The sequence below is a fragment of the Apteryx rowi genome, unplaced genomic scaffold (assembly GCF_003343035.1).
Source record: "Apteryx rowi isolate R43461 unplaced genomic scaffold, aptRow1 scaffold_821, whole genome shotgun sequence".
NCBI lineage: Eukaryota > Metazoa > Chordata > Aves > Apterygiformes > Apterygidae > Apteryx > Apteryx rowi.
In genome coordinates this window covers 83,193-109,867 of record NW_020451118.1, presented here as the reverse complement: position 1 = coordinate 109,867, position 26,675 = coordinate 83,193, and the positions used below count along the sequence as shown (strand labels likewise).

General features: G+C 51.6%; 1 protein-coding gene across 1 annotated transcript in view; it reads left to right on the top strand.

The window, feature by feature from the left end:
* LOC112977336 (deleted in malignant brain tumors 1 protein-like) overlaps window positions 1-26,675 on the top strand; it is a 199,336-nt gene that overhangs the window by 166,796 nt on the left and 5,865 nt on the right. The window contains exons 11-14 of the mRNA XM_026089580.1: window positions 22,784-23,092; window positions 24,561-24,875; window positions 25,399-25,713; window positions 26,545-26,663. Of these exons, the coding sequence (XP_025945365.1) occupies window positions 22,784-23,092; window positions 24,561-24,875; window positions 25,399-25,713; window positions 26,545-26,663 (1,058 nt within the window). The remainder of the gene's footprint in view (window positions 1-22,783; window positions 23,093-24,560; window positions 24,876-25,398; window positions 25,714-26,544; window positions 26,664-26,675) is intronic.

The following is a 26,675-nucleotide window of genomic DNA, read 5'->3' as shown; positions in this document are numbered from 1 at the left end:
CTACAGAGCAGATGCGGRGAGCCACCATTTCTCTTTGGTCTCAGAAATCAGCTCTCCAACCAAGAGACCAGATCATATRAGCAGCCTCTGCCACTGAGCCCTGCATTGTCTTATGTCCCATTTCCATCACAGACATTACCTGCCCATCCCCACCCCATCACCCCTATGACAGTGCAAAAATGCCAAAASCTCTTTTGTTTTCACTTCCTCTCTCACCTGCTTTCTTGCCTTCCCATGGGGGTAGGGAGAGGAAGGAAAGCTCCACTTGAGGCAAAACATGGGGTTAGAAAATGCTGAACAGTTCAGCCGATGCTGTCTCCCAGCAACTCTGGACCACATCTGCTGCGACAAATAGACCACATCTCCCTTAGACAAATGGAAACTGAAAGCAGCATCTGAGCTGGCCAGTGTTAGACTGGCTGTGGATGCTGGCTGCAGAGAAACAACCTTCAGAGCCTTTATTCTTTTGTGTTCAGGTGAGGCTGGCTCTGGGCAGGGAAGAGAGTTGCCTGGGGGTTGCATGCATTTGTTGAGGGTTTGCATGCACAGCTGGCAGTCCAGAGAGACCCTGGTCCCCAGGCGAGGAGTCATGCCTGGCTCTCATAGCCAGAAGGTGGCTCCCCCCAATCATTTTCATGCTCTGCTTTGGCTCTGCACCCTTTGCTGTTTCTTATCCTCAAAGACGCTCCAGCGAGCAGTGTGGGGCCTCCCTGGGCAGCAGCTGAGTCCTCCCCTGACAGCCCAGGAGCACAGGTGTGCTGGCCACTATGGCAGGGAGCAATACTGAGCAGCTGGTGAAGGACATAGACATGCACGGGCATCAAGACAGCCAACAGCACCCAGGACATGACACTATACTCACCACAGTGACAGCCCCTGGCACCCTGTGGGACCTGCAGCACTGTGTGCTGCCCCTGTACCCATCACACTCTCAGCCTCTTTTCCACYAGCTCCTCACACCCTCCTACCTCTCCCCCAAACTGGCCATGTTTTTTTTTTTTCTGATGCCCCCCTCTTTATGTCCTCCTCTTCACTAGGGGTAGAGAGTGCTTTGGCACCTGGACGCTGAGCACATGCTGGATGCGCGAGCATTTGCCTCCCCTTCGAGGCAAGAAAAGCTTGAGCAGAATAGAAGCTGCCCAGCTGGTGGGAACCTCAGCACAAGGTGCCAGAGGAGCCCTGCCCAGGGCAGAGACTGCCATTCCGTGTTTCACCACTGTGTGAGGATGCTTCAATGCAGATATGGCAGGGGACACCCCATCCTCTTGCACTCTTTCTTGGCAGAAYTGGTAGCCTGCTTTTCCTATTCTCTGCTAACCTACACTGCGTAAACTTGTTCTCTGGTTTGTGTTCCTGTTCAAAATACCATTTCTGCTCACTATTGACACCTTCTTCCAATTCACCCTCATCTGTCACCTCTTCTGGCTGAACTGTGGCTTCCAAGAAAAGTTCTTCAAAAGCTGTCAGCATCACCACACTCTGTGTGTGTGTGTGTTATCACCTTCCCTCTGCTTGCTGCTTCCTCCTTCAATGTCTTTGGCTCTGTCCTAGTGCAGCACCTCTCTGCAAGGAGCCATGGCTGGTAGTGTGGGCTCCTTGGCACTGCAAAGGGCCTGCCCAATGCTCAGCTCTTCCAATCCACCCTGCACCCAGGAAGCCGAATTTCACACTCCAAAGAGCAGGTGTCTTTTGTGGATGCAAGATGCAAGAAGGCACAAAARGCTGCATGTGCCACATGGGCATGGCAAGCATTGCTGGGAGTCTGGCCTGACTCTCTCAGAGGTAGAAGGGGTCCTGGGGTGGCTGCGGATCGTGCAGGCTCTCCCAGGGCTTCCCCCAAATCCTGCCTACATGTGGCTTTGATGTGAAAGAGCCCTATACAACCTTTTCTTTGTTTAAAGCACAGAGACCAGTAGAAGGATGTGGGCACTACACATCAGCCTGTGCAAGGGCTCAACCCAAGCAGTGCAATGGCAAGGCTGTGACAGTGGGATGGGCGCTTTCGACACTGCTTATAGCAGGGTATCTGGGAGGATGGGGCCACACAGCCAGATGCCCCACATATGCTTTGGGGGGGCAGTAGCAGGAGCCCAGGTGAGCTCCTGGGGAAAGAGGCTGAGCAAAAATGCACCCATTGGGCCAGGGGCTCTCTCCCTTTCTGGTTGCACCATCAATGCAAGGCTGGAGCGGGCACCATTCACCCCACCCTTCTGCCCCGCAGGAGTTACTGCTTCAGCAGCAATAGCCACCGCCCCCCACCTCTGTGGGTCCCCCCAGGCACTGTGGGGACCTGCATCTTCACCAAGACATCGCACAGCCTGTGTGGCAGTGTGGGGGTCCTGGTGTATGAGGCAGATGCCTTCCCCCTGGCCCTCATGTTCTCCAGCCCCATCGACTACAACTTCACCAGTTTGCCCTGAAAATCTCCAGGGACAAAGGCCAGTTCGAAGACCTCTGGGAGCTCTTTGGGAAAATGATGCAGGGGGAGTCTGACCAGCAGCACCTTCCAGTGGGCAGAGCTAGGCCAGAASCAGGGCTCTCTGGAGGTCTCCAAGGGACCCATCCCTGTGAATGTCATCATGTCCAACACCTCCAAAGCCATCATGAAAGCATTCATTGAAAGAACCAGCAGCCCCTTACTCCTGGTGGCCCGAGAGAAATCAGAAATGGTTCTCCTTAGCCAGCCTCCAACACAAATTGGAATCACAGAATGGTTGAGGTTGGAAGGGACCTCTGGAGATCATCTAGTCCAACCCCCCTGCTCAAGCAGGGTCACCTAGAGCACATTGCACAGGATCTCATCCAGGCAGGTTTTAAATATCTCCAGACAAGGAGACTCCACAACCTCTCTGGGCAACTTGTTCCAGTGCTCTGTCACCCTCACAGTGAAGAAGTTTTTCCTCATGTTCAGATGGAACTTCTTGTTCCAGTTTGTGCCCATTGCCTCACGTCCTGTTGCTGGGCACCACTGAAAAGAGTCTGGTCCCATCCTCTTGACACCCTCCCTTAAGATWCTTGTACACATTAATAAGATCCCCTCTCAACCTTCTCTTCTCTAGGCTAAACAGGCCCAGCTCTCTCAGCCTTTCCTCATAAGAGAGATGCTCCAGTATCCTAATCATCTTTGTAGCCCTTCGCTGGACTTGCTCCAGTAGTGCCACATCCCTCTTGTACTGGGGAGCCCAGAACTGGACACAGTACTCCAGACGTGGCCTCACCAGGGCTGAGTAGAGGGGATAGAATCATCTCCCTCGACCTGCTGGCAACACTCTTCCTRTTGCACCCCAGGATACCAATGATCCTGTATATCCTGGTTCTTCTGCAAAGGTTCGTTCTTGTCCTTGACAAATTCTTCCACCTTACCTAGGTAGTATATTGCCACAGGTATGCTGAGCCACAGCCTTGCCCAGCCCTTTCAACATGTTCACCCCAAAACCTTCTAATGGCATTTGCTGAGCCCTCAAAAGCACAGTGCTTGCTTTCACAGCTTACCAGGATCCCTGCCAGCTGAGGAATTCATCTTTAGCCCATCTGGTCACCAAGAAACTGGTTTTGGTTAGTCAAAGCAATGTCCATCTTCCCCATATCACCTCTTCCCATGCTCAACTCAACCTCTGCATCGCCACTTGCACAGGCTGTGCAGAAGGGGCACCCCAGTCCTCCATAACAGGGAACAGGAAAGGCAGCCAGTACCGACTGGTCAGAAACCTGCGCTGGAAAGAGAAGCTATCTCCTTTTTCCCAAGGTGTGCTTTCAGCTGGGGTCTGTGATTACTTACAGCTCTGCCAATAAAGCCCATTTGGTGTCTGACTCATCTTTAGCCCTTGCCTGATATGGTGCCTGATGAGTGCTGGAAACCCTGGATGTATGGCCAGCTGCGGTCAGCGCCTCGCAGCAAGGCCTAGTAACACTGAGTCATGGAGAGGGAGAATTCATTAATATCCCTCCTGCTATGATGCTGCAGCATGCAGCTGGGGAAGGGACACTCTCCACGCTGCCCTGCTCACATCTATTTCCTCTTCCCATGCACATGCCTGTGGTTTTGGTCCCTATGTAGTCAGGGTCCCCCGCATCGTCCCACTCCCACATGTGCCTTTTGTTATCTCCATCCTAGCTTAGGAAAAGCTGGGAGCTTTGCAACGCCAACTTGCAGCAGCTCCCCCCATTCAACTCTTCCCTACATACACATGTCCTCACATGTGCTGAAATACATGCATGCCTCCAAAAACACACTCTCAAACATACACTCCTCTATCGTTCATTTGCCCCAGGAGTCCCAGGACCTGCAGARAGAGCAATTGTTTTCTTCCTTTTCCTGTAGGAACCCTTCCAGCCAACCGCATGGTCAGTGCATTATCTGGGATGCTGAGGTGGTGATTTCTATTGCAAGGATATGGGATCTGTCACAGGGCCTCTGCCATCCTCCTGTCTAAGACAGCAGTTTTAGGTGAGAGGACTCACTCTCTTGATGTGCTGATCTTCTTCAATGAATACGGAGGGACCTGGCATTTATGGTATGCATTGCATTTTGGTATATTTGCGATACACACAGAACAGATCAGCCCTAAAAAAACATGGCTTATTTAAACAAGCCTGTGAGGTAGTTTGGGATGAGTGGTAGCCATGAGATGTGCCATCTTTTGAAGACACAAAACTACTSTAGGAGCTGGTGTTCCCAGGGCGACTTTCCCAAGCTGTGGACAAGCACTGCTGGCAAATCCAGGAGCTGTCTGGGCACATCTCCAGAAAGAGCAGGAGCAACAGGAATGGGCAAGGCCATATTTGTTACCAGCTGTAAAAAGAGGGTGTGATGCTCTGATTCCACTGATACCTCAGTGAGTTGAGGAAGCAGCTAAAAACACATTGWGAAGAGTTCATGAACCTGCCAAGAGACCTGTGAGACTTGGTGGGGTCTCCCTAGGCCCACAAGCATGGGGATGACTTCACCAAAGCCAATGACCAAAGCTAGGAGAGATGACCCTTCCAATAAGACTCACAGTTCCTTCATCCTAGGATAGATTTTTGCACAAGACACTCCCATTTGCACAAGGGAGGCATGAAACATGTCCCTTCCCAAGTCTTTTGGGAGATCTCCTGCCCACCAGGACCCCCATGCAAGGCAGRCATATGAGAACTGGTCGTATCCCCTTCCTGGAAGTGGGACCTACACCAGGCCAAGACTTGCCATGCCCCCATTAGCCAGACCTAGGGGGACAGTGTGCATCCATCTCCTGCCCCAGGGTGATCGTGCAGGGAGAGATGYAGCTTTCCCAGGTTCTCAGCCACTGGGCAGGTGGCCCAGACCGTGTTTTACACCTGTCTGAATTGCTCAGAGTCCCTCTTTCCGTATCAGTTTGGCCTTCCTGTCATCCCAAAGGAAGAGATGCTGAGAGAGTCTGTAGGACCAGGGGACCCGTGGAGAGGACCTTGCAGGAAGTGAGGGGACCCATGCACTTGTTGGAGGCTGGTCTGGCAAGCCAGTGTGGATGCYACTGACAGTTGGAATAACACATCTGCTTGTTGACTTCCTTGTACAGCAGTTCATCAACGCAGTAAAGGGCAGCCCAGACATATCCAAAGCCTTTTTTACCTGAGAACTGAAAATTCAGCATCAGATATAGACAGCACAATGAGGCAGAAGGCAAAGAAGGTAATATGCAGACACAGACAGAAGGTTGTATGAGTAGAGAGAGATATGGAGCAGCCAGACACCCTTCAGGAAGGAGACCATGATGAGAAATGGTTCTTTCAGTCATATTCTCTCCTGTCTCACTGTTGGAGGAGAATGGATGGAGTCAAAAACTCACACATTGTCTGGACCTGAGAAGGTCAGGGTGCTGAGGAGGAGCTGAGCAATGTCCAGTGTCACTGCACTTCTCCTGCTGGGCTCCCAGTAGCCATGGGGTGACCCTACGCACCTCATTTCTACTCTTCTCCATGTACTGTGTTTGCAGTCCTCCCCTGGCAGCACAGGGTGTATGTGGGCAGGAGGGAACTCAAGCCATGACAGCTCCAGCAGCTCCAGCTGTCCAGGAACCATGGACATGAGCACCAAGAGCCTGGTGAGAGACATCAGTGTCTTTTTGGGTWTGGGAAAGATCAGCAATATCAGGACTACGACCCTCAGAGGCTTCAGCTAAAGCCCTGCACCTCCTCATTTCCTGCAGYGCTCCCTCTCTGCCATCCATTGCCACTGCCAGCTTCCCACATGAGCATTTCTTTGGCAACACTGTTGGGGATCTCACTAARCATCTCTGTATCTGTCTCTGCAGCCCCTCTGCMCCAGGGGTTCAGCTGTCTGTGATTCAAGAACCTGCTTTSATCTGGTCCAGCTGAGTCACCTGGGCTCCAATATCTCAGGACAYGGCTAAGTCACAAGAACGTGTTTTTGGAGGTATGTGTTTCTGCATGCATGTATATATGTGTATGTAGGGAAGAGCTGGATGGCGGAAACACTGCAACGCTGCTGCATTTGCATTGCAAAGCTCCCCACTTCTCCTGACCCCATATCCGGGATGCAGCACACAGCAGTGTCTGGAGGAGAGGCTTTCAGCTAGGTGTGAGGGAGGGAGCTGGAACAAATCTCATTATGAAAGACATCACTGCCTGTTACTCACAGCATGGTCATGTCCAAAGTGCTTTGCTACCCTGCAGGGTCATGGTTCTAATCATTTTGAGGAAGAGCATTCCCATGCTTGCATTTRTCTGATGGTTTTACCTCCCTGTGGYGGCAAAACATGCTGCTATTGCAGCAGAGCTTTTCTTTCYTTCCCCAAGCCTCACAGGAAAGCAAGAGAGAGGTTGAGAAGGGAAGACAAAAGCATTTTCTGCATTGTTGTGGGGAGACATAGCTGAGGATGGGCCAGGTAACGTCTARGATGGAAGACTGGGGGAGGAGATATTAAAAGGCGCATGTGGGAGTGGGATGTCGTGGGGACTCTACTGCATAGGGTAGATTCATAAATCCACAGCCATGTGCATGGGAAAGGGAAATAGGTGTGAGCGGGGCAGGGAGTGCCCACTGTGAGGGGTCCCGTGGTAGCAGTTTGCCCACCRCTGTTTCCTCCTGGGCCCAAGGGTGAAGTTAGCCTTGCCAGTGTGGGGGTGGTGGGGATCCAGYGCTGTGTGAGGGAAGGAAGGGCTGATGCTGTGCATGCTGCCCAGAGTGGCATGGAGAAGTGAGCCCCACTGCAGAGGGTGGGTGACTGGGAAGGCAAAGCTGACCCAGGCTGTCTCTTGTCCCTGGGATGTGCGCCCTGCCCCAGGGAGGGCAGGAAGAGGGATGGGAGTGGTGCAAGGTGGGGCTGGCTCTGTGCAAATGGAAGGAGAAAGGTTCCTGCTCCCACGGCTCAGCCCTGCCCTGGTGCTGCAGCCCGCCCTGCACTCCAGCCACACAGCTCCAAGTCAGCTGACTTCTGGAAAGCCAAGGGATTTCTCAGTCGTGCTAGTGATGCCCCAGATTCCTCCCGCCTGGGCAGCCCTTGCTCTCCCCCCAGGGATATCTCGCAGATGTGGAGGCATGGCTGCCGCCAGGCTGGGGGARCAGGCTCTTCTCTGCCTGCCTCCTCTCCCTGCCGTGCTCCCTGCGCTAGCAGCCCTGCAGCACGTCTGCTGCTCCAGGGTCCCAGCACAGACCCCCCATGGCCACTCCTGGGTGTGGGGCCATCTTGAGCACTCCCATGTTTGCAGGGAGCTGTTGYCCTCCGTGCTTTGCAGTTCATGAGCCGCCCACAGCTGTACCGGGGCTGGCTCTTCCTGGAAATAGCATGTTTTCTCCACCACTTCAGTTAAATAGTCCTGATCCTCCCTGCCTGGCCTGGGAGCTCTTTCTTTGCTTCCTTTTGCCTGGACACACTGTGCACCCACACCTTTGCTACCTCCTCATCCTCATGCAGTTTCCCCTGCCCYCAGGGCAGTCCATCACCTCCCAGGGCTTAGTCTCTTCCCTGCACCAAGGCAGAAATAGAGTGCAGCAGTCAGCTGCCTTAAAAGCTGTTGGACATCATGAAACTACAGAGGGCAAGCTCAGATTTTGTTCTCAGCCAGCTGTACCACTACAAGTGAACTACTTCCACTCAGTTGATGCTTTCCAGTATCACGAAATCCAACCTAGCCTGAAAGGAGACCTAGCAAGGATTTGTAATGTGTCGGCTAGCAGCAGTCCATTGGGTACTGAAATAGGAGAGCTGTAAGTTTAGGTCACTCTGGCTAAGCCCTAACAGATAACAAAAGTGTAAATGATTAGAAAAAAATCTACCTGGCAACCTGGCAGGATGTTTTTTTTTAATCCATATCTGGTTTTCCCTCATCTCTGTCACCACTTTTTGTACTCTCTTCACCCTGCTGGTGTTTCTTTAGCAGCCATAGAGTAGACCAAGCCAAAGAAGAGATTTGAACTTCCCTAATCCCCTTGGACTTGTTTCCCCTGTTCACATCCACCRCACTCAATAACAACGAGTTGCACTGTTTACTCACATACAGTGTATAAAGACCTTCCTCTCTCTCCTTTAAAACCTTCTACCAGATAACTGCATTCAATCCCTCTTCTGGTATGTGTGTTATGAACAATCATGAAGTAATCATGCTCCCCCTTTCCCATGAAAATCTTCTGGATTTTATAAACCTATGACTCTTCAGCCATCTCTTTTCCATGACTGTTCATCATGGAAAGCCCACTCCACGCCTTGCACCATCTTTGACACCTTTCTCTGGYCCTGCCCAGTCTCCAGACAGGATCACAGAGAACTGCAGTTTCTAAATAGAATCAAAAGAACAGCATGCAGGGATTTATGCCCTGGCACAGCAGCATTTTGTGGTGACACCTTTGTGGTACCACAGCAGTCCTCTTCAATAGTGATAGAAAGAAGCCCCAGTGCACAAAATAACTGCGCTAAAAACAGATCCAGGGGGAGGAAGCCAAATGGAGGGAGGTCACCCAGGGAGCTGTGTAGGGATTCATGCTGGGAAAGACTCAGAAGGAGCAGTGAAGTGCCATAGTTTGTTGATAACAACAGTTCAGCACAGCATAAATCCCTGAAGTGCTTTCACTGTGTGTGAACTAATGAAGCCAAATAGATGTCCCTTTATCCCTAAATAAAAATCAGGTGACCAGACAGGTGAGAGCTGGGGTGCTGACATATCTGCCTGGCAGGTGCAAGCTCTCCCCGTACCTTCTGCCTCYTCTCCTCTGGATTCAAGCAGTCTTTTCATCTCAGTCCCCCTCTTCCTGCAGGAGTTATTGCATCAGTGCCCAGACTCCCAGCACCCTGCCATTTGAGACCCACCTRGGCTCCAAGGGAAACTGTTTGCAAAGTCATCAAACTTTTGCARGTCTCCTAAATGTTCAGGTCTTGTCTTCAGTTGCATGAATCTGCCCCTCTGCAGCCCCCCCACCCCCCTTATTTCCAGGCAGAACTTGGTGCAATCTAGTACTGCCTGCACCTACACAAAAGCCCTAACGAACTGCAGGCTCATTCCAACCCACCTCAGCTAGGACTCCCCTGCACTGTCCCTGTCAGCACGCTTCACATCCATCTTTTGGGCAGATAGGGTGCTTACAAACTTATCACACTGAAAACTTCCCCACGAGCCTTTGGAGGTCCCTTCCAGCACTTCCAAAGTCCTGACTTGCATGCTCCCCTCATGTCCTATTACCCCTGTGGGGTCCCAGGCTGCTGTGGCCCCTCAGCATCCATACTTGTCTCACTGCACCAGGTCACTGCAATGTGCTTAAAGACATAAGGTGGGGACAGGTGAAGCAAAATCAGAAACCTCCCAGGCCTGTTATTTCATGTACAACATTCCTCAGACTTCAGGAATGGTATTACCTAGTGTCTTCTGACTTTGTATGGCACTGTCTAAAGAGGCCTGTGGTCCTTAGGGTCTGTACCCCATCTGGGTGCCATCACCCATCCTGGTCCTGCTCCCTGCCATATAGCTCCCATTGCAGCTGCTCTGATTCATGACTCTTGACACACCAAGCCCACCATCACACCTGCCTGCCATCTGTATTCTGGACTCTGGAAACTTGGGCACTAGGGTAGAGCACAGACTAAGGTGTTTTGCTGGTGTTTCTGTGCTCATGGTGTGCTTCAAGGCAATGGTTTGCCTCATCCAGAAGTGAAGAAGCACTAGTCATCATGTGCTACCTCTCAGGCATGTCCACAAATGCTTTGTGCATTGGCAGAACAAATTAGTGCTCCTGCTGGGCTTGGTGTGCCATTTCACCGGCCATGCCACACAAGGGTGGTGCTGCTTCCATCCCTACCCAGTCGCCTTTGTTTCTCAGGAGTCACCCCCGTTTCATTGGCACAAATGCCCATGCTGAACCAGAGGAAGGAACAGGCCGGCCTAAAAAGAAACAACATTTCTGCCAATCTGTTTCTCTGCCAGCTCCAGTACATAGTGGGACCGTCCAAATCTCTGTGCCTGCACAACTGCAGGGAGGAGGAAGGGGCAGGGGAACAGGCTGTGCGGAATGGGAAAGAGGTGCAGCCAGCCCACATTCTGCAGAGCGTCCTATAGCACCCCATCAAAGGCTTTCAGTCTGCAGCTGTCAGAAAGTCTTTGAGTGAGTGGAAAGCCAAGAGGAAGATACTAATGAGGAAAACAGAAGAGAGAAGTCTGTTTGCATGAAGTAGGRTTTTGTTAGATGTAGACACCAGTCATAAGCACGTATGGAGGGATGGGACAGACAGTATATTTTATATCAGCATAACATCTGGGGTGTCTACTCCAGAGAAGTTTTCCCTCTGGCAGGATGAAACCAGCTCCTGCCTTCAAGGAGCAGAGGGTGAAAAGCCACTGTGTGGCTTCTGGTAGTCTCCTGACACAAAGGGCACTGCCTCTGGATCCCCAGGACTCCAACAGGACAGCAAGCCCCTTCCCAGCATGAGTTTCCAATGGTGTGCTGTGCATGCACTCTGCAGCCACACGTCCCCATGCTGCTCCCTGCCTTGCTCCCTGCAGGCTGAGYTGCATGCCATCAGACCCTCTAAAGTCCAGGACACTGGACCTGTTGCAGCTCTGCACCTGTAACACCTCRTGGGTCAGCTGTGAGTGCTAGAGGAACTTGATGGCAACTCTGTACCTGATGCTGTCCAAGAGAGCATCTCCATCCCTGCTGCAGGAGCACAGRCAGGGCCAACAGCACCATGCCTCTTACATATTCCCACAGGTTGGCCATGAATGCCACCCCCTCCCTGTGACCTCAGTTTCTGCTACTACCCCATCTCCTCCAGAGCTATCCCAAGCCTGTGGAGTCCYTTTGCTCCATGTCATTAGGATATTTCATTGACACACCCAGGCTATGTAAACAAAGGCAGGATAAGAGCAGACATCCACCCTGCCCAGTATCCTGTCCCCGACAATGGCCAGGAAAGGGATGGGCCTTATCCCATCTCCTGCTGCTCCTGGGCACCTCTTCCCCAGGCTCATGGGGTCTCTGCTTCCTGGRTGCTGAGGGTGCAGGTGAGAAGGAGCCCCAAGAGCCATGGTCATGAGCACCCYACATCTCCATCATCCATGTGGCATGCCAATGCTCAGGGCAATAGTAGAGGTGGAGCTGCCTTTGCTGGCCACAATTACCGTCAATGCTCAAACCATCAACATCCACAATGGGGAACCCATCCTCACCTCCCTTCTTCTGTCTCACCATGCTTCTCCAAGTTTCCTTGCTCCACATCTGCATGCAATTCATCGCTACCCTAGCTCAGCCCTGCCCTGCCTCCTGCAGACCTCCACACGTTCCTTCTCATCCTTTCCCCATGCTCACTGCAGGTACAGAAAACAGGGTGCTCTTTTCTCCCCAAACTGAAACAGCTGCCTAAATGCTTGTGCCCTGGCTTACATGCGGCCCTTCCCCACTATCTCTTCTCCTGTGGTCCCACCAGGGATGTCTCCCACCTGCATCTTTCCCATGAAAGGAAAAGCCACTGAGGCTCACTGCGGGATGGGAGGGTGTGTGCCTACAAGGAGAAAGGGGAGATCATGTAAAGGAAGCAGAAAAAAGAAGAGCAAGGCTTGACAGCAGCAAATCTGCACTGCAATAGCAGGAGCATTCATGGTCCGGCCTTGGGAAGGGGTCCTCTCTCTCCCACCCACTAGCCCCCAAAGCACATGGTCTATTGTCTTGCCTTGCATGGCCATATTTTCTGCCACATAGCCTCTAGTATCCAACCCTGGAGTTTCCAGCACCTCCTAAAATGCCTTCAGCACCTTCATGGTGCAATTTAGCTAYGTGCACACAGGGACCTAGTGCCATGTGGGCTGCCCTTGAGTGTCTAACACCCACMTGGGGCTGGCAGATACAATACAAGACCTGCTGGAGACCCATGGCCTTTGCAGCAGCACTTAGAGACCAGGCGAGTACCCCAAGGCCTGTCTAAGGGCTGACTTCCACCTTAGATTACATTGCAGAAGGACCTGTCTAGGCAGGTTTTGAATATCTAATGAAAGTGAAGTCCAGACTTGAGTCCCAACCTGCCATGCTCTCCATCATCCCCACCAAGCTCCTACCACCCTGGCCAGGCTCCAGGACAAGCTTCTGAGTTGCACTAGGCCTCTGCAGGGGTCTTCACCTTCCCCCAGAGGCGGGGTAAGGGTAGAGCCTTGTCCAGAGAGACCCCTATACAGTCAAGTAAGCTGAGATCCTCCATGTACAAGCAGCATGGATGCCTTGGAGTGCAGGAATAGGGYACTGTTGGTCTCTTGGCCCATGAGATGGTCAAGATCAGGAAGGTTCATGGCAGGTCACCTGCTGGTTTTGAGTCCTACATCTGACCCCGATACATCTAGATAGCTCCGGACACCTTTGAGTCTGGCTGGCATTCACTGTCAGGGGGTCTCTGCTTGTCTTCTCCTCCAGTTCACTAGTTTCAAACAGTATGACGCAACCTTTAAACCCCAGCTCTTCCATTATCTTCCCAAATTTTCATCTGGCTCCCCAGTTCTGGCCCCCTCACCTCCAGCACTCACTGTTCCCAGAAATCTTCCTCCCTCCACCTCACTAATATTGAGCCTTTCTCTGCACCTCTTCCCTTTTTTCCCACCCACACAGTGATTTCTTTGCCCTCTTCTCCCTGCCTTAATGACTTGTTTTCCCAGGATGGAGCAAAGAAAGCAATGGGACAATAAGATGCCTGGATGGGAAAGTCATAGAGCGGCAAACATCCACTACAGACACCCACCCTGCAGGCCGGAACAGAACAAAGTCTGGATCTGGGAGGAATACACAGAACAGGCAACTTCATCTCATCATGCATGCAGCTCCTCCTGGAGATGGGCCAGCTCTTACTTCTTCTCTGCACCAGGGAAGCAGAGAGGTGCTGGGAATAGATCACCTGTCTCCTGAAAAAGGACTGCATCCCTCTTACAGATCTGCATCAGCTGCCGGTAAAGCAAAAGGCTTCCTATGCCGAGTGTGACCACAGAGAGCTCTTTCAGTTTTGTTTTGCTTCCTTTTAGTGTTTTCCTGTGGAACAACAGAGGAACCGACACTCCTCAAAAATACACTGGAGTCTGGCCAAAAGCCAAAAAGCAAACAGCATCCCAGACCCTTTCTAATACCAAAGACCTGCTCACTTCGAACACCAGCACAGATTATTTTAGTGGTGCAAGGRGTGCACAACAAGCCACATACAAGATCAAACGTGCAGCCACTGCAACGCAGATATGCCCGTTCACCCCATTTCTGCTGTGTGCAGAGCCCAGTTCATCACAACACATATTATCCATGTGCTGAACTGGCAAGGACTTGGATGCTGAGGGAAAACAAACTTCACCTTGGGTGCTGCAAGACTGGACCCTGTGGACATCAGGTGTGATGGGAAGCAGATGGGCAAAATTATCTGATGCAAGGAACAAGGATGGGTAGTTGCATTGTCACTCCAAGAGCAAGGAGACCCAGCGTTGCAGATCTTCTCTCTCAAACCTTCTGTCTTCTTTAGGTGACTTATAAGAGAGGAGAGAGTCCAGGATACATGAAGATGGATGGTAGCAGTGGCTGTCCACCATCCCCAATGAGAAGAGGAGGTGACTCACTGTGGGACCACAATGTATGACCCACATGGTCCCAAACACCTCTCTCTCCACAGTGTGGGGACATAAGTGCCTTTCACAGACCACAGCACAGAGGACCAGGATCAAATCCTCCAGGCAAATCTTTGCCAGGACCCTGCTTCCCTGTGGGACCAGGTTTTCCATCCCCAGTTGGGAGCAGCCATTTCCTGACCKCAGAAGAGCAGGGAGGAGTCGACAAAAGTCCAGCATCGCTTTGTAGCTCTGCATTGGTGCAAGGCAGCTCCCCCCACTCTCATTTACATGCTGCCACCCCCCRTCTGTGCCTTCGTTGTTCCTCAGTGTCACAGCCACTCCCTCCATCYGCCTGGTGTCCCCGGGGACCACCCCAGAGCAAAGCACCCAGGGAGTGAGCATCGACTGCCTGGTGGACTTGGCTGAGGTCAGTCGTGCACAGGAGTCTGGATGACCAGCAGTTCAGAGATGACCCTCCAGCACCCCAGGTAAAGAACCCCACTGTCCGGTCCTCACTCCCTCCCCGACTGTGTTTACTGTCTGCCTCCACCGGTCTCAGGCTCCTTGCCAGCCCTACCGTAACTCTGTCCTGCAGGCTCTGTCCCTCTGCTCTGCTTCCCCTCTCCCATCCCCACCCTTTCCATTAACTCCTGCAGCACTTTTCCCCTCTGCCTCAAAACAGCTCCCTGTTGCTGGCGTTGTACCTTGTAAAAACATGGGAAGGCTAAAGATSAGGCCCTGCAGGGGAACAGCAGTTAGAGGAGTTATCCAAGTGCTCAGGGCAGAACACATTCCTCTCTCCAGCTTTCTTCTGCAGGGTCTGAAATGCTCATCTGACCTAACATTTAGGAAGAAATTAACTGTCCTCTGAAAAAGCTTCTTTCTCTCTGCTGGCTATAATGGGAACATGAGATAAACTGTTCTGGATGGTCTCTAGACCCATATCCAACCACTGTCACTGACCCAAACCCAATGCCTCGGGAAGAGTATAAATACGAAGAAAGCATATATGAAACTCCCCCCAGATGCTCTTTCAGCATCCAACTATCAGAGTCTTCCTGAGCCAGGAGTGCATTCTGCATAGGTTTCTGCTCCACAGACTCTTCTTTTCTCCCTTCAAACTCATGTGAGCTTTTAGCATCCTCCACATCTTGGAATGAAGAGTCCCGCAGCTCAAGGAACCGGAGTGCAAAGGGCTGCCTCTTTCTGCTTCTTTGATTGCTGCTTGTCAAGTTTGGCAGCCCTGGTTCTTGTGCTGGAAGAATGAACATCCCATTCCTACCTAAACCTTCAAGGATGCCCTTGATGATCTAGTCCTCTGCCATAGTCCTCAGTCAGCTCTTTTCTTAACTACAAAATCATAGCTTAGGTGTTCCTTGTATAGACCTACTTTGTTGCCTTCTTCTGTACCATTTCCAGAAGTGATGTATCCTTTTTGAGACAAGACCAGACCAGAATGCTGTTTTCAAATTGTGGCTGCACCCTGGGGTTATACAGTGGCAGAAACCAGATCTTTATTCTTTTCCTAGTACAACTGACATTTTATTGGCTTTTTTGGATATTCTGAGCACTGCGCTGCTGTAGCCCCAGAACCTCACTCACATTTTCTGGCTTTCCTTTACAATAATGAGGACTGGGAACTTGGTCCATAGTGGACAGAGAGCTAAGACACCTAAATCTGGGAGTGGAAGTGTAGGGTCTCTCTGAAAGAAAGATAACTCTGCTCCCATTGTAGCCAGAGGAGATCTGGGGTGCAGTCCAGTTTATACCGTGGGTGTCCAGGGCCATTCAAGACATCCCATAGTTTCCTGCCTGGCCTCCACTGCTGCTTCCTCCAAACACACAAGACTGAGCAAATGTGAACAGTAGACTTTGCTGAAGTCACAAAGCCTGTGTGAGTGATGGCTACCAGGGTCAGGGCAACATTTATTTGACTTGACTTCAGTCTATGCAAAAGCCACGTGGTTTTAAAATTACCCTGTGGGTAAATCTGTGCTGCTATCTTCTGTCCAGCCCATCTCTGCAGTCCCTTTCAGTGTTCTCTGTAAATGGTCCTGGGGGTCACTCCTCCCCATGCCTTCCTGTCCCAGGACATGGAGATGTCTGACCCATCAGAGCCACGTTACTTTCTTTGTGGTATAATTAATAAAGCACCAGAGAGAGATTTGTTTCTGAAACATCATTGCAGTGAGGAGCACCTGGGAAGGCATTGCTGCAGGAGGCCGGCAAGGGAGGCTCAGTCTCAGGGATGCCAAAGGACAAGCAGATAAAGGCATGGGTTCAGTGCAAGGAGAGATTTGCCATATATCCTGTTCCCCTACAGAGTCTGCGATAGCTGCAGGGGCTACCTGGCTAACTGTGCTGGACCCAGTATCACAAGGACCCTTGTCCTCTTGGCAGGGCTCTGGGGTGAGTGGATTTTTCCCTCTCTTTCAGCTTTCCCTACAGTAGCGAAATGTGTCCCCTTCAGGGCCTCCAGGGCATACCATAGTCCCTCTAAGACCAAAAGACTACGAACAGACAGCTGTTAGCTTTGTCCTATCATTTCTAAGATTATGCAAATTCCTAAAATTTTGCCTCAAATATTAACATAAATGACCACAGCAATTAACAGTGTTTTTAAGGGGAAAATCCCTGAGGGCTGGATAACATCAATATGCTGATATTTCAAAGAGCAAATGCAGAGGCCCCAACTAAACATACATCATTGAAACCTGTCATTAATCCCAAAACAATCCTGGTAGGGAATGGGGCAACCAGAGCTACCCATGCCACAATGGATCTTAAGGCTCTTCTACCCAGGGACACTACTACCTCCACAGTAGTCTGTGGCACAGGGGTCTGGAAATCCAGGGCACAGTCCCCATGCGCCTGAACTGAGCCATCCCATTGCACTCACTGCTAGTTGCAAAGACATTTGTGGTTGGATTCAGTGCTGTGTTCAGCTGGTATCCAGATACCAACCCAGAAAGGCACAAGTCACTCCTCTGTCCCATGTCACAGCAAACAGCACTTGGTGCTTAGATTCTGTCTAGATACCCATGTGTGGTCAGATGAGTTGTAATCTAAATTTCCATAAATTGTCATGGGAATTTAGATGCCTCATTTGTGCATGAACCCCTATATGCTTATACATCTCCATATAAGTTTCTCCATCTATAAATGATTCATGCTTTAAATTCTGCCCAAAAATCCCTAGAAAGAAAAATTGCTGAATATCCAGACCCTTGCACAAGACTTTGGTTATTTGCCTGTGTGATGCAATACCATGAATTGCAATGTGCAGCAAGGTTTTTGTTTGCATTTTGGATGGTTCCCCCTTATTAGCAAGTCTTATTTACCTGTATTTCCTAGCCAAAGGGAACCTCTCTCTCCACCACCTTCTCTCAGCTAGTTTCTGTATATCCCTGATTCTTGAGACATTAATGAATGGGTCTGCGAAACATGTCGACAGAACGTCTAGTCTGGAGTTCTCTAAGCTGTGGCTAAGGGACAACAGGCATCCATGAAATGGTCGAACATGACCTGAAAAAAACCCTGCAAAACAAGCCCTTAAGTAATGTGTATATGCACATGTTTTTCCATACACAAATGAATGCAAAGAGGAGAAGCAACTACCCCTTTTGGGGCTGTAAATGGAAGCTGCTGTATCCTTTCCATCTAGAAATCTAGTAAGATCATTTCTATAGCCCTGGATAGCCTGAAAATGCAATTCAGTCCCAAATCCACTACAGCCAGGGTCACAAAGTAGCTTGCCCTACTCTACCTCTTACTGGATGACTTGTGAGTGAGTTAATGTCCAGTGTGCAGACTTTACTGAGCTCTAGGGACAGAGACTTACAGCCTGCATTTCCTTTCTTGCAGCTTCCTTCCCTGGAGTGCTGGTGGCAGGTCAGTATTAACTGTGGTGGGTGGTACAAAGGGATGGTGTGTGAATCACTGTGTGCAGGCTGCAGTTATTGCATCTACTGGGTGAGGAGAGCAGGACAAAGCTCATGTAATCTTGCTAAGTGTAGTTCAGGTACAAATTTGGGTCCAGTCACTGCTTCACCCTCCAGCTCTAGAACTGGTGGGAGGGGACCCTGGGGGTCTACTATCCAACATTCCACTTGCAGCAGGCCTACATACAGCACTAGGACAGGGTGGCTGTGGTTTCATCAAATCAAGCCTTGGACATTTCCAGGGATGGAAACCTGATGACCTCTCTGGAGACTTATCCCGGGACTTCCTCAGCCTCCTGGGGAAGTTCCCCATTCTCCAACCTGAACTCCCCCCAGTTGCCATTCATGGCCACTGTCCCTTGTTATGTCATCTGGCACCACAGGACACGTTTGGCCTCATCATCTTTGCAATTGCCCTTCTCGCAGTCATGGGCTGTTCTGGGGTTGCCCTTTGCTGCCTCTTAGCCAGGCTAARCCAGCTCAGCTCCCTCTGCCACTTCCCACCATCCCTTCCACCCTTGCAGTATGGGATAGGACTGTGCCCTCTCCAGAGGCTAGTCCCTAGCTAGGGGCATGTTTGGGGGCCCTGGAGAAGAAGGGATGGGTGCAGTCTGCATCCTGTGTGGGGTAGTTAGGGGCAGGATCCAGGCTCTTCTTGTACACCCCACCCCATGCACAGTGGAGGGGAATCAGGCACCTATCCAGGTGCTCAGAGCCTGTATTTGGCTGCAGTTGTGGCTGGAAGAGCAGATCCTCCCATGGAGGTGGGACCCCAGGCACAGCTCAGGGCAGGTATCCCCAGTGTCCAAACACCCCTGTGCAGGCATGGCTATGCCAGCCCAGCTGGACCCAGGCAGGGAGAGATGAAAGGACTCCCTGGGGCATGAAGGTGACAAACCTGACCTCCCCATGACTGACCTTTCAGATGCATTTCTTCCAGCAAGACACCTCCCACCAGGTCCTCTGCATGAGGGCCAGAGTTAGGGGTGCCTTTGGGAGAGAGGCCACAGTCCCCTTATGCGTGTGTACTGAACAGGGAGTGACATTTTCCCTGTCCCTGCTACACCTCAGGGGCCAAGACTGGAAGCCCTTATGATGAATGCAGTTTTGCTCCATGGCATTGCACTGGGAGAGGAACCCAGTACTGGGAGATTCCAGTATGATTTGTACCATCACAGTAAATAGCTCCTTGGTCACAGTTTCCTGCAGGGTGTTTAAAATGGGGAAGATGATTGGTTTAAATGCAGTCCTCAGCTGGAAGACATCGGGGGAAGCAAAGATGGAGGCAGAACATGAGTGGAGATCTTAGCCAAATGTCATCCCAAAGGAAAGAGCACGTCCAGCTGAGCCAGGAACCCTGTGGTGAAGACAGTGGAAACTGTAAATGAGTTATATCAATTGTTATCCATGAATCCTTGGAGTTTTCAAGAGACCATGTGAGAACCTGGTTTGATTTAGAAACCCTACCTTCCCTCTCTGCAATTATCAAAAGGATTTGATTTGCTATACACAAGGGACAGTTTCCACTGGAACCAATGGGATCACTTGGTGAGGTAGAGCAACAAGGCAGCTCCACCCTTAGGGCTCATCTCCACCTTGCAGCAATGCCAAGGGTGAGTATGATGCATGCCTCAACAAGACTGTAGATAAGCTCATGTCCAGAGGAGAAACCAGGAAAAAGCAATGCCATCCAATTCAACTGCAGCAGTTTGGCATCAGGAAGAACTTAATGGTCCTTCCGGGGAGGGAAAGCCAGGGTGTTCCTGAGTCAGTTCCACATTCCTTTTATTTGGACAATTTGAAGCGCAGCAGCGCAAAGCCACATTGCACAGTGGGCACTAGATCCACTGCTCTGTGGTCTGCAGCTGTGCCTGGTGCAAGGTATATACTTCTACAGGCAGTATATACACAAGAGACTCAAGGCATCCCATTTGCAGCAGTGGAGAATGCAGTGTGACAATGGCTGGGGATATATAAAATGCAGAAGTGTTGTGTAGGCAGTTGGGTCATGCAACTGTGGTGGTAACTCCAGGTTCAGGTGCCTTGAGCATCTCTCTTGGACTGAGTGGTGCATGTTGTATGGAGACAGGCCATGGGACCAGCCAGTATGCTGAGGCAACCTGGACAATGTCATTGTGAGGCTGTTCTCTACCATCTTTGAAAGGTCGTGGTAAAAAAGCAGAAATCACACCATCTTCAAAGAGAGTAATGAGGAGGATTGAGGGAACTACACATTGGTCAGCCTCACCTCAGTCTCTGGGAATGTTATGCAGCATCTAAGTCCCTGGAAGATTACACAGCTCCTGGAAGCTATTTCCATCTAAACAAAGGACAAGAAAGACACTAGGAATGGCCAGCAGAAATTTTTCAGAGGCAATTCATGCCTGAACATGGTGATTGCCTTCTGTGATGAGCTGACTGGCTGTGTGGATGATGTTGTGTACCTTGAATTTAGCAGGGCCTTTTTCATCAACTCCTATAGTATCCTTATAGCCAAAGCGGTCAAGATATGGACTGGATAAGTGGATGATAAGGGAGCTGGAAAATAGGTTGGACCATTGGGCTCAAAAGGTGCTGGTCAGGGATATGAAGTCCAACTGGCAGCTGTTTACTAGTGATGTCTCTCAAGGGTTGATGCTGGTCCAAGACTATCTAATGTCTTTATTAATGACCTGGGGCAGAGTGCACTCTCAGCAAATTTGTGGATGATACCAAATTGGAGGGAACAATCCATGTGCTGGAGAGCAGGGCAGCTATGCAGAGGGACCTCAACTACCTAGAGAAATGGTCTGAGGAATCTCAGGAAGTTCAGCCAAGGCAAATGCAAAGTCTTGCCCCTGTGATGCAAAAACCCTGTGCAACAGGACAGACCGGATAGGCAACTAGACAGAAAGCAGCTTTGCAGGAAACAAGCTGGGAGTCCTGGTGAATAACAAGTTGACCAGGAGGCAACAGAGTGCCCTTTCACCAAAGGCCAACTGCATCCTGGGTTGTATTAGCAGGTGTGCAGTCTGCAGGTCAAGGGAAGGGGTTCTTCCCCTCTCTTTGACACTTCTGAGACTACATCTAGAGTACTCTGACCAATTTGGAGCTCCCCAGTGCAAGAAAGACATTGACACACTAGGGTGAGTCCAGCAGTGTCCATCAAGACGGCCGGGGGGCCGGAGCACATGAAATACGCAGAGGTTGAAAGAGCTGGGTTTGTTCAGCTTGGGGAAGAGAAGAGAGACCTTATTGCTGTCTGCAGCTACCTGATGGGAGATTGCAGAGAAGAGAGAGACAGATTCTCCTCCGAGGTGCACAGTGACAGGATGAGAGTCAACAGGCACATGCTGGAAGAAAATAAATTTCCATTAGAGAGTAGGAGGAACGTTTCCTCTATGAGGGTGGTCAGACATGGGAACAGGGGCCCAAAGAGGCTGTGGGATTGCCATCCTTGGATTATCCAAACCTCAGTCAGACAAATCTGTGAGACATCTGATCTAGCAGAAACTGCTTTGAGGAGGGGGCTGGGCCAGAGATGACCAGAGCTCATTTCCAGCCTCAATTATTCAGTGATGCTGTGAGAGGAGATACTCCCTCCCAAAGAGCATTAAAAGGCTAAGGAACCCAACACCATAGGCACAGGAAAGATGTTGGTGTTGTGTGCTCAGAAGGCCCTCATTACGGCCTCGTGTGCATTGTCCCAAATAGGCCTTGCTCATATCCCTTTCCAGAGCTGGCTGTAAGCCGGTAAGCAGGGGTATCATCCCTGACCCCCAGAAAGGCAGTGTCTGTGTCTTCACAGGACCCTATGAGCCTGAATCAGAATATCACACTAAACAAGTACTTGGACTACCAGCATACCTTTTATTTTAGTATTGCTATTAAATATGTAACATAAAACTATGTTTACCTAGTATAGTATATGCATACATTATATGCATATATATATATTGTGTGCATATATATATACACACACACACATATATATGCATATTTAGTGTATTAAAACTATACACTGTGTATACGTATATCCAATGTACACCTTGCAGCACCAGAGTAATAACAGTCTGTTGGTGAATCCAGGGCTTCCCTTAGGAAAYTTAGCACTATTTATCATTTCCAGCCCCTGCAAACTGCCAATTACCGGAGCCTCAGGTGGGATGTACGTTACCTAAATGCAGATGTTCCCCCTCTGCCCATGTCTACCTGTGAGCTCGGGGCAGGATTCATCTAGGTGCAGGTGTCCAGGAATGTTCAAGGTGCCCAAGGGTCCCTGTGACATTTGCACAGGCATGTCTGACAGTGATTCAGGTGACCAAATGCAGGCTTATAGTGAGCTGAAACGCACATGAATGTCTCAGATACCCAAGGGGTACMTGAGCAGGTATGAACATGGATCCATACCCCTATGGCTGTGCACACCTAAACCTGAGTGTCTCAGCCTGTGAGCTGAACTCTAACCTTCGGTTCCACCATGACTAATCAAGTCACGAACACCCCAGAAAGGGTGGCTGCTCCCCTCTTTGTTGCTGCTGATGGGTCGTCCTGGTTTCCAGATGTTCTGCAGCTGCCACCAGCCATCCCAGTCACAAGCAGCCTTGTTGCACCATGCCATAGGGGTGGGGAGGGCAGCAGTCGTCCTCCCAGTGTACCTAAGCGAGGACCATGGGAGGAGATTTTGCAGCTTCATCCCAATTTCTCCATCTGAGTGACTGCCAGAGCAAAACCAGACAGGACCAGGGTACTCTGGCTCTCTGAACACCTCCTCACAGTAACCTGGGAACAGTGCTTTCCTCTTTACATGTTCCCACCTCTCTCCCTTCCAGACCCAGCTCTGCTACGACTAGCAAATGGCTCCAGCCKCTGTGCAGGGCAGGTAGAGGTGTTCATCGAGCAGCAGTGGGGCACGGTGTGCAATGACGGCTGGGATCTCCTGGATGCTGCTGTGGTGTGCCGGCAACTGGGTTGTGGCATGGCTCTGCTGGCCTCAAGCTCGGCTCAATCTGGGAGAAGATCCCACCCTTTTAGGCTCAGTTCAGTGCACTGTTCAGGGACAGAGGGGTCCCTGATGGAGTGCAGAGCCCAGCAAGTCAATGACTGCCACCACAGGGAAGATGCTGACGTGAAGTGTGCAGGTAACCATCATTCTCATTACATGCACAGATCATGGTGTTGGGGGCAGGCAGGGCTGTGCTGACCTGCTCATGATGTAGAAGGCAAACAGCAGTAAATGCAGTAAAGCCATCAGTGGCATTTCACCAGCTACACAAGCACTGAGTTACCTTGCACGGGGACAGGGACATGCAAAAGAGACACAATGTGGACAGCTGTGGAGGGGCATTGCTGACCCCTCTTCCAAAGCAAGCCATACTTATCTGACTGCTTAGCCTGATTTCACCAAGCACTGCTTTTGCTCATGAAATTCTCTGCAACACAAGCAAAATTGTAAAAGTACAGCAGATACTGATTGACCATGGGATAGCAGTGTTGGTTTGACCAAAGATAGATAAGAGTCAAGTCAACATCAACCAACTGGCAGATTTGAAGATGGTCAGTCATTGCTGGTGGGGGTCAGATGGCTCAGTCTGGGAGGAAAGTGTGTGATTGAATGAGAACCATGATGTAGGACTATGGGGCGCCAGCAGACTGCCCTGGACCTCTCCACTCCCACCAGCTGCTTGGCAGCCCCAGTGATGCGCATGGCCTTCCTGACCAAGACAGTCAAGGGTGGGGAGTGCAAGGGGTGAAGCGGATGCGTTTCTGTGACAGCAGGGAAGAGCCTTGATGTGGACTCCTCTCCACTGCCTCTGGGAGGAATCAGCTCACCTGCTTCATTGCAGATACCATAGAGCCTGCTGTGCATCCCTTTTGCATGTGCCCTCCGCCCCATGCTGCATGCACTGTCCTCTGCTACATCCTTCATGTGTCTGCCCTTTTTCTGATGCATCCTCCATATGCTGTCCTCTTCTCCAGTGCATCCAGTATGGACTACGCTGTGGTACATCCTCCATACACTTCCCACTCTCACAGTGCCTCCACCATGCACTGCCATCTGTGTGGTGTATCCTCCGCACCCTTTGAGTCACCAGCCAAGCAATTCTTCACTGAAATCCCTGTTGTCTCAAACCACAGATACTGTCTCAGACTAAAGCAGAGCATTCCCCTGACCAGTGTTTTCTGGGTCACCAGAAAGTGCTGTGGAGAGCTTCCTTCTGCCCAGGGCTGTCCTTGCTCTGACCCGTGGTAGGGGTCGAGTTGAGCGCTGCCATGTCCCCAGGTCCCTGAAGATGAGGAATGAGCTGGGCATAGCTCTGGGAGTGTTTCCCTGTGCAGGACACATTTTTTCTGGTCTCTTTGCTGGCTAAGTGCCTCTAATCCTGGCTCATGGGAATGGGAACAGCCCCATGCCTGGGACAGGCAGGAAGGCCATGCAAGAAACATGGCTGGCACAGCCAGAAATGGCTGGGGAAAATGGGGGGGGGGGGTTCCCCTACCCCTCAAAGTCCCCCACTTCACATTGCAGCTCCAGCATGCTAAGCAGTGTTCATGTCCTTTATCCCCATGCCTCCACCACTCCGGGGTGTCTGTGCTCCCTCATTTCAGAGCCACCCCAGCTACGACTGGTGAACGGGTCAAGTCCGTGTGCCGGGAGAGTGGAGCTGCTGCACAACGAGCAGTGGGGGACAGTGTGCGATGATGGCTGGGACCTGCCGGACGCGGATGTGGTGTGCTGGCAGCTGGGCTGTGGGACTGCAATCTCAGCCAATGGCTCAGCTCAGTTTGGACAAGGATCTGGCACTATCTGGCTGACTGAGGTGCAATGCCAAGGGACAGAGGCTACCCTGGCTGCATGCAGGTCCAAGCCATGGGGAGTCCATCACTGTAGCCACCGAAATGATGCCAGCGTGGTGTGCACAGGTACCTTCGTCTCTGTCTCATTTGCCAATATAATACTGGTCTCTGGGGAAAGCAGCTGGCAACTGTGGGAGGGTCTCTGGCCCTTTGGACCAGTGGGAACCCAACAGCTAGGCGTGCTGTGAAAGTGTGGTGTTCAAAGGGCTGGGTCCAAGAGGGAGCTGGTCACCATTTGCAAATCCGTTCTGGTGCCTAGCAGAGACCCTGCAGCCATGACCTTGCTGGCTGTGCAGCATGTGGAGTTGAGCATCAGGTGCCCAAGGGGGCTGGCCCCACCGTAATGCAGGGCAGAGCTGAGAGCAGCCCTTCTTCTGGTCCCACCCAAGCTCCTGCCAGAAATGCTTGCTCCTCCACCAGGCTGCATGGGCCTGTCCTGAGCATCTGTTTGCATTTGTGCCCCTCTCGTCTTTCGCTGCATCTCCCAGGTGTGTGGGGGAGCTGCATTGGTCCACATGGGGGCAAGAGGAGGAAGGAAATGTCTGTGGCCGCTGGGTCACCTTGGCCTTTGCATGTGTGCCCCCTGCAGAGCCAAGTGAGGTGCGGCTGGTGAACGGCTCTGGGCGCTGCTCCGGGAGGGTGGAGGTGCTGCACAACCAGCGCTGGGGCAGCATCTGCGACAATGGCTGGGACCTGCCAGACGCGGAGGTGGTGTGCCGGGAGCTGGGCTGCGGGGCGGCACTGTCCGCCCGCGGCTCAGCTCACTTTGGCCGAGGGCACGATCCTATCTGGCTGGACGGGGTGAGCTGCACCGGGATAGAAGGAGCCCTCTCCGAGTGCCCAGCCAGGCCCTGGGGCATCCATACTTGCAGCCACGCAGAAGATGCTGCTGTGGTGTGCTCAGGTAACCTGCAGTTGTGTCACTGCAGTACAAAGAAAAGGGGAGCAATGCTGCTGGGGTGGGTCTGCACTTTCTACAGGGATCTCTTTCTCTTTCTGTGCCTCTGCTGAACTTGTTGCAAGGGTTATGGTGTGCAGCACTGTTCTGCATGGAGAGGCTGTCCTCTTCCTCTCTTCCCCATCAGTGTCTTTGGGAGCATGAGGGGGATCAATTCTGGGGCAACAACCCCAGGACTCTGGTGCCTGAGGACTTGGGTCACATACTAGACGAGTTCCCAGCCCTGATGCCCTGCTGTCCCTGCTGCTCCAGGGCATTGCCTGTGGCCTGGGAGAAAGGAGCCCTGAGGCAGGCAGTTCCCCACCCCAGCTGGCATGCTGGAGACCTTTGTCCCTCTGGACCCTGCTGTTTCACCAAGGGGCATGCAGACCTGCTGCCTCCAGGGTGCTCTGCTCCATGCCAGGGTCTTATGGGGCCAGAGGTGATGTGGGAGCTCGCCTCACCCAGTGCAAGGGCATGGTCCTGTGGACATGCATCAAGCATCTTCTGAGAATGACCTGAAATGCCCTACAGACATGCCCATGCCTCTCTGCTGATGGTTAAGGGGACATTAGGGTAGCCCCTGGCCTTGGAGAGCTCCCTGCAAGGTGCCTGCAGATGTGTCAGACACTGAACACTACCTTTAGAGCGCCGTGGCCACAGAGGGATGTCCTTGCTCCTCACAGCCTGAAGCCCTTGTGGAGGCATCCGTGGTCTCAGGCCTGTTGGAGGTGCCAGGCCTGGCAGTATATATCTGTGAGTGTGTCCCTGTATGCTCCAGTGCCTTTCCCATTTCAGATCCCACTGAGGTGCGGCTGGTGAATGGCTTCGGGCGCTGCTCGGGAAGGGTGGAGGTGCTGCATGAGCAGCGCTGGGGCAGTGTCTGTGATGACGGCTGGGACCTGCTGGATGCGGAGGTGGTGTGCTGG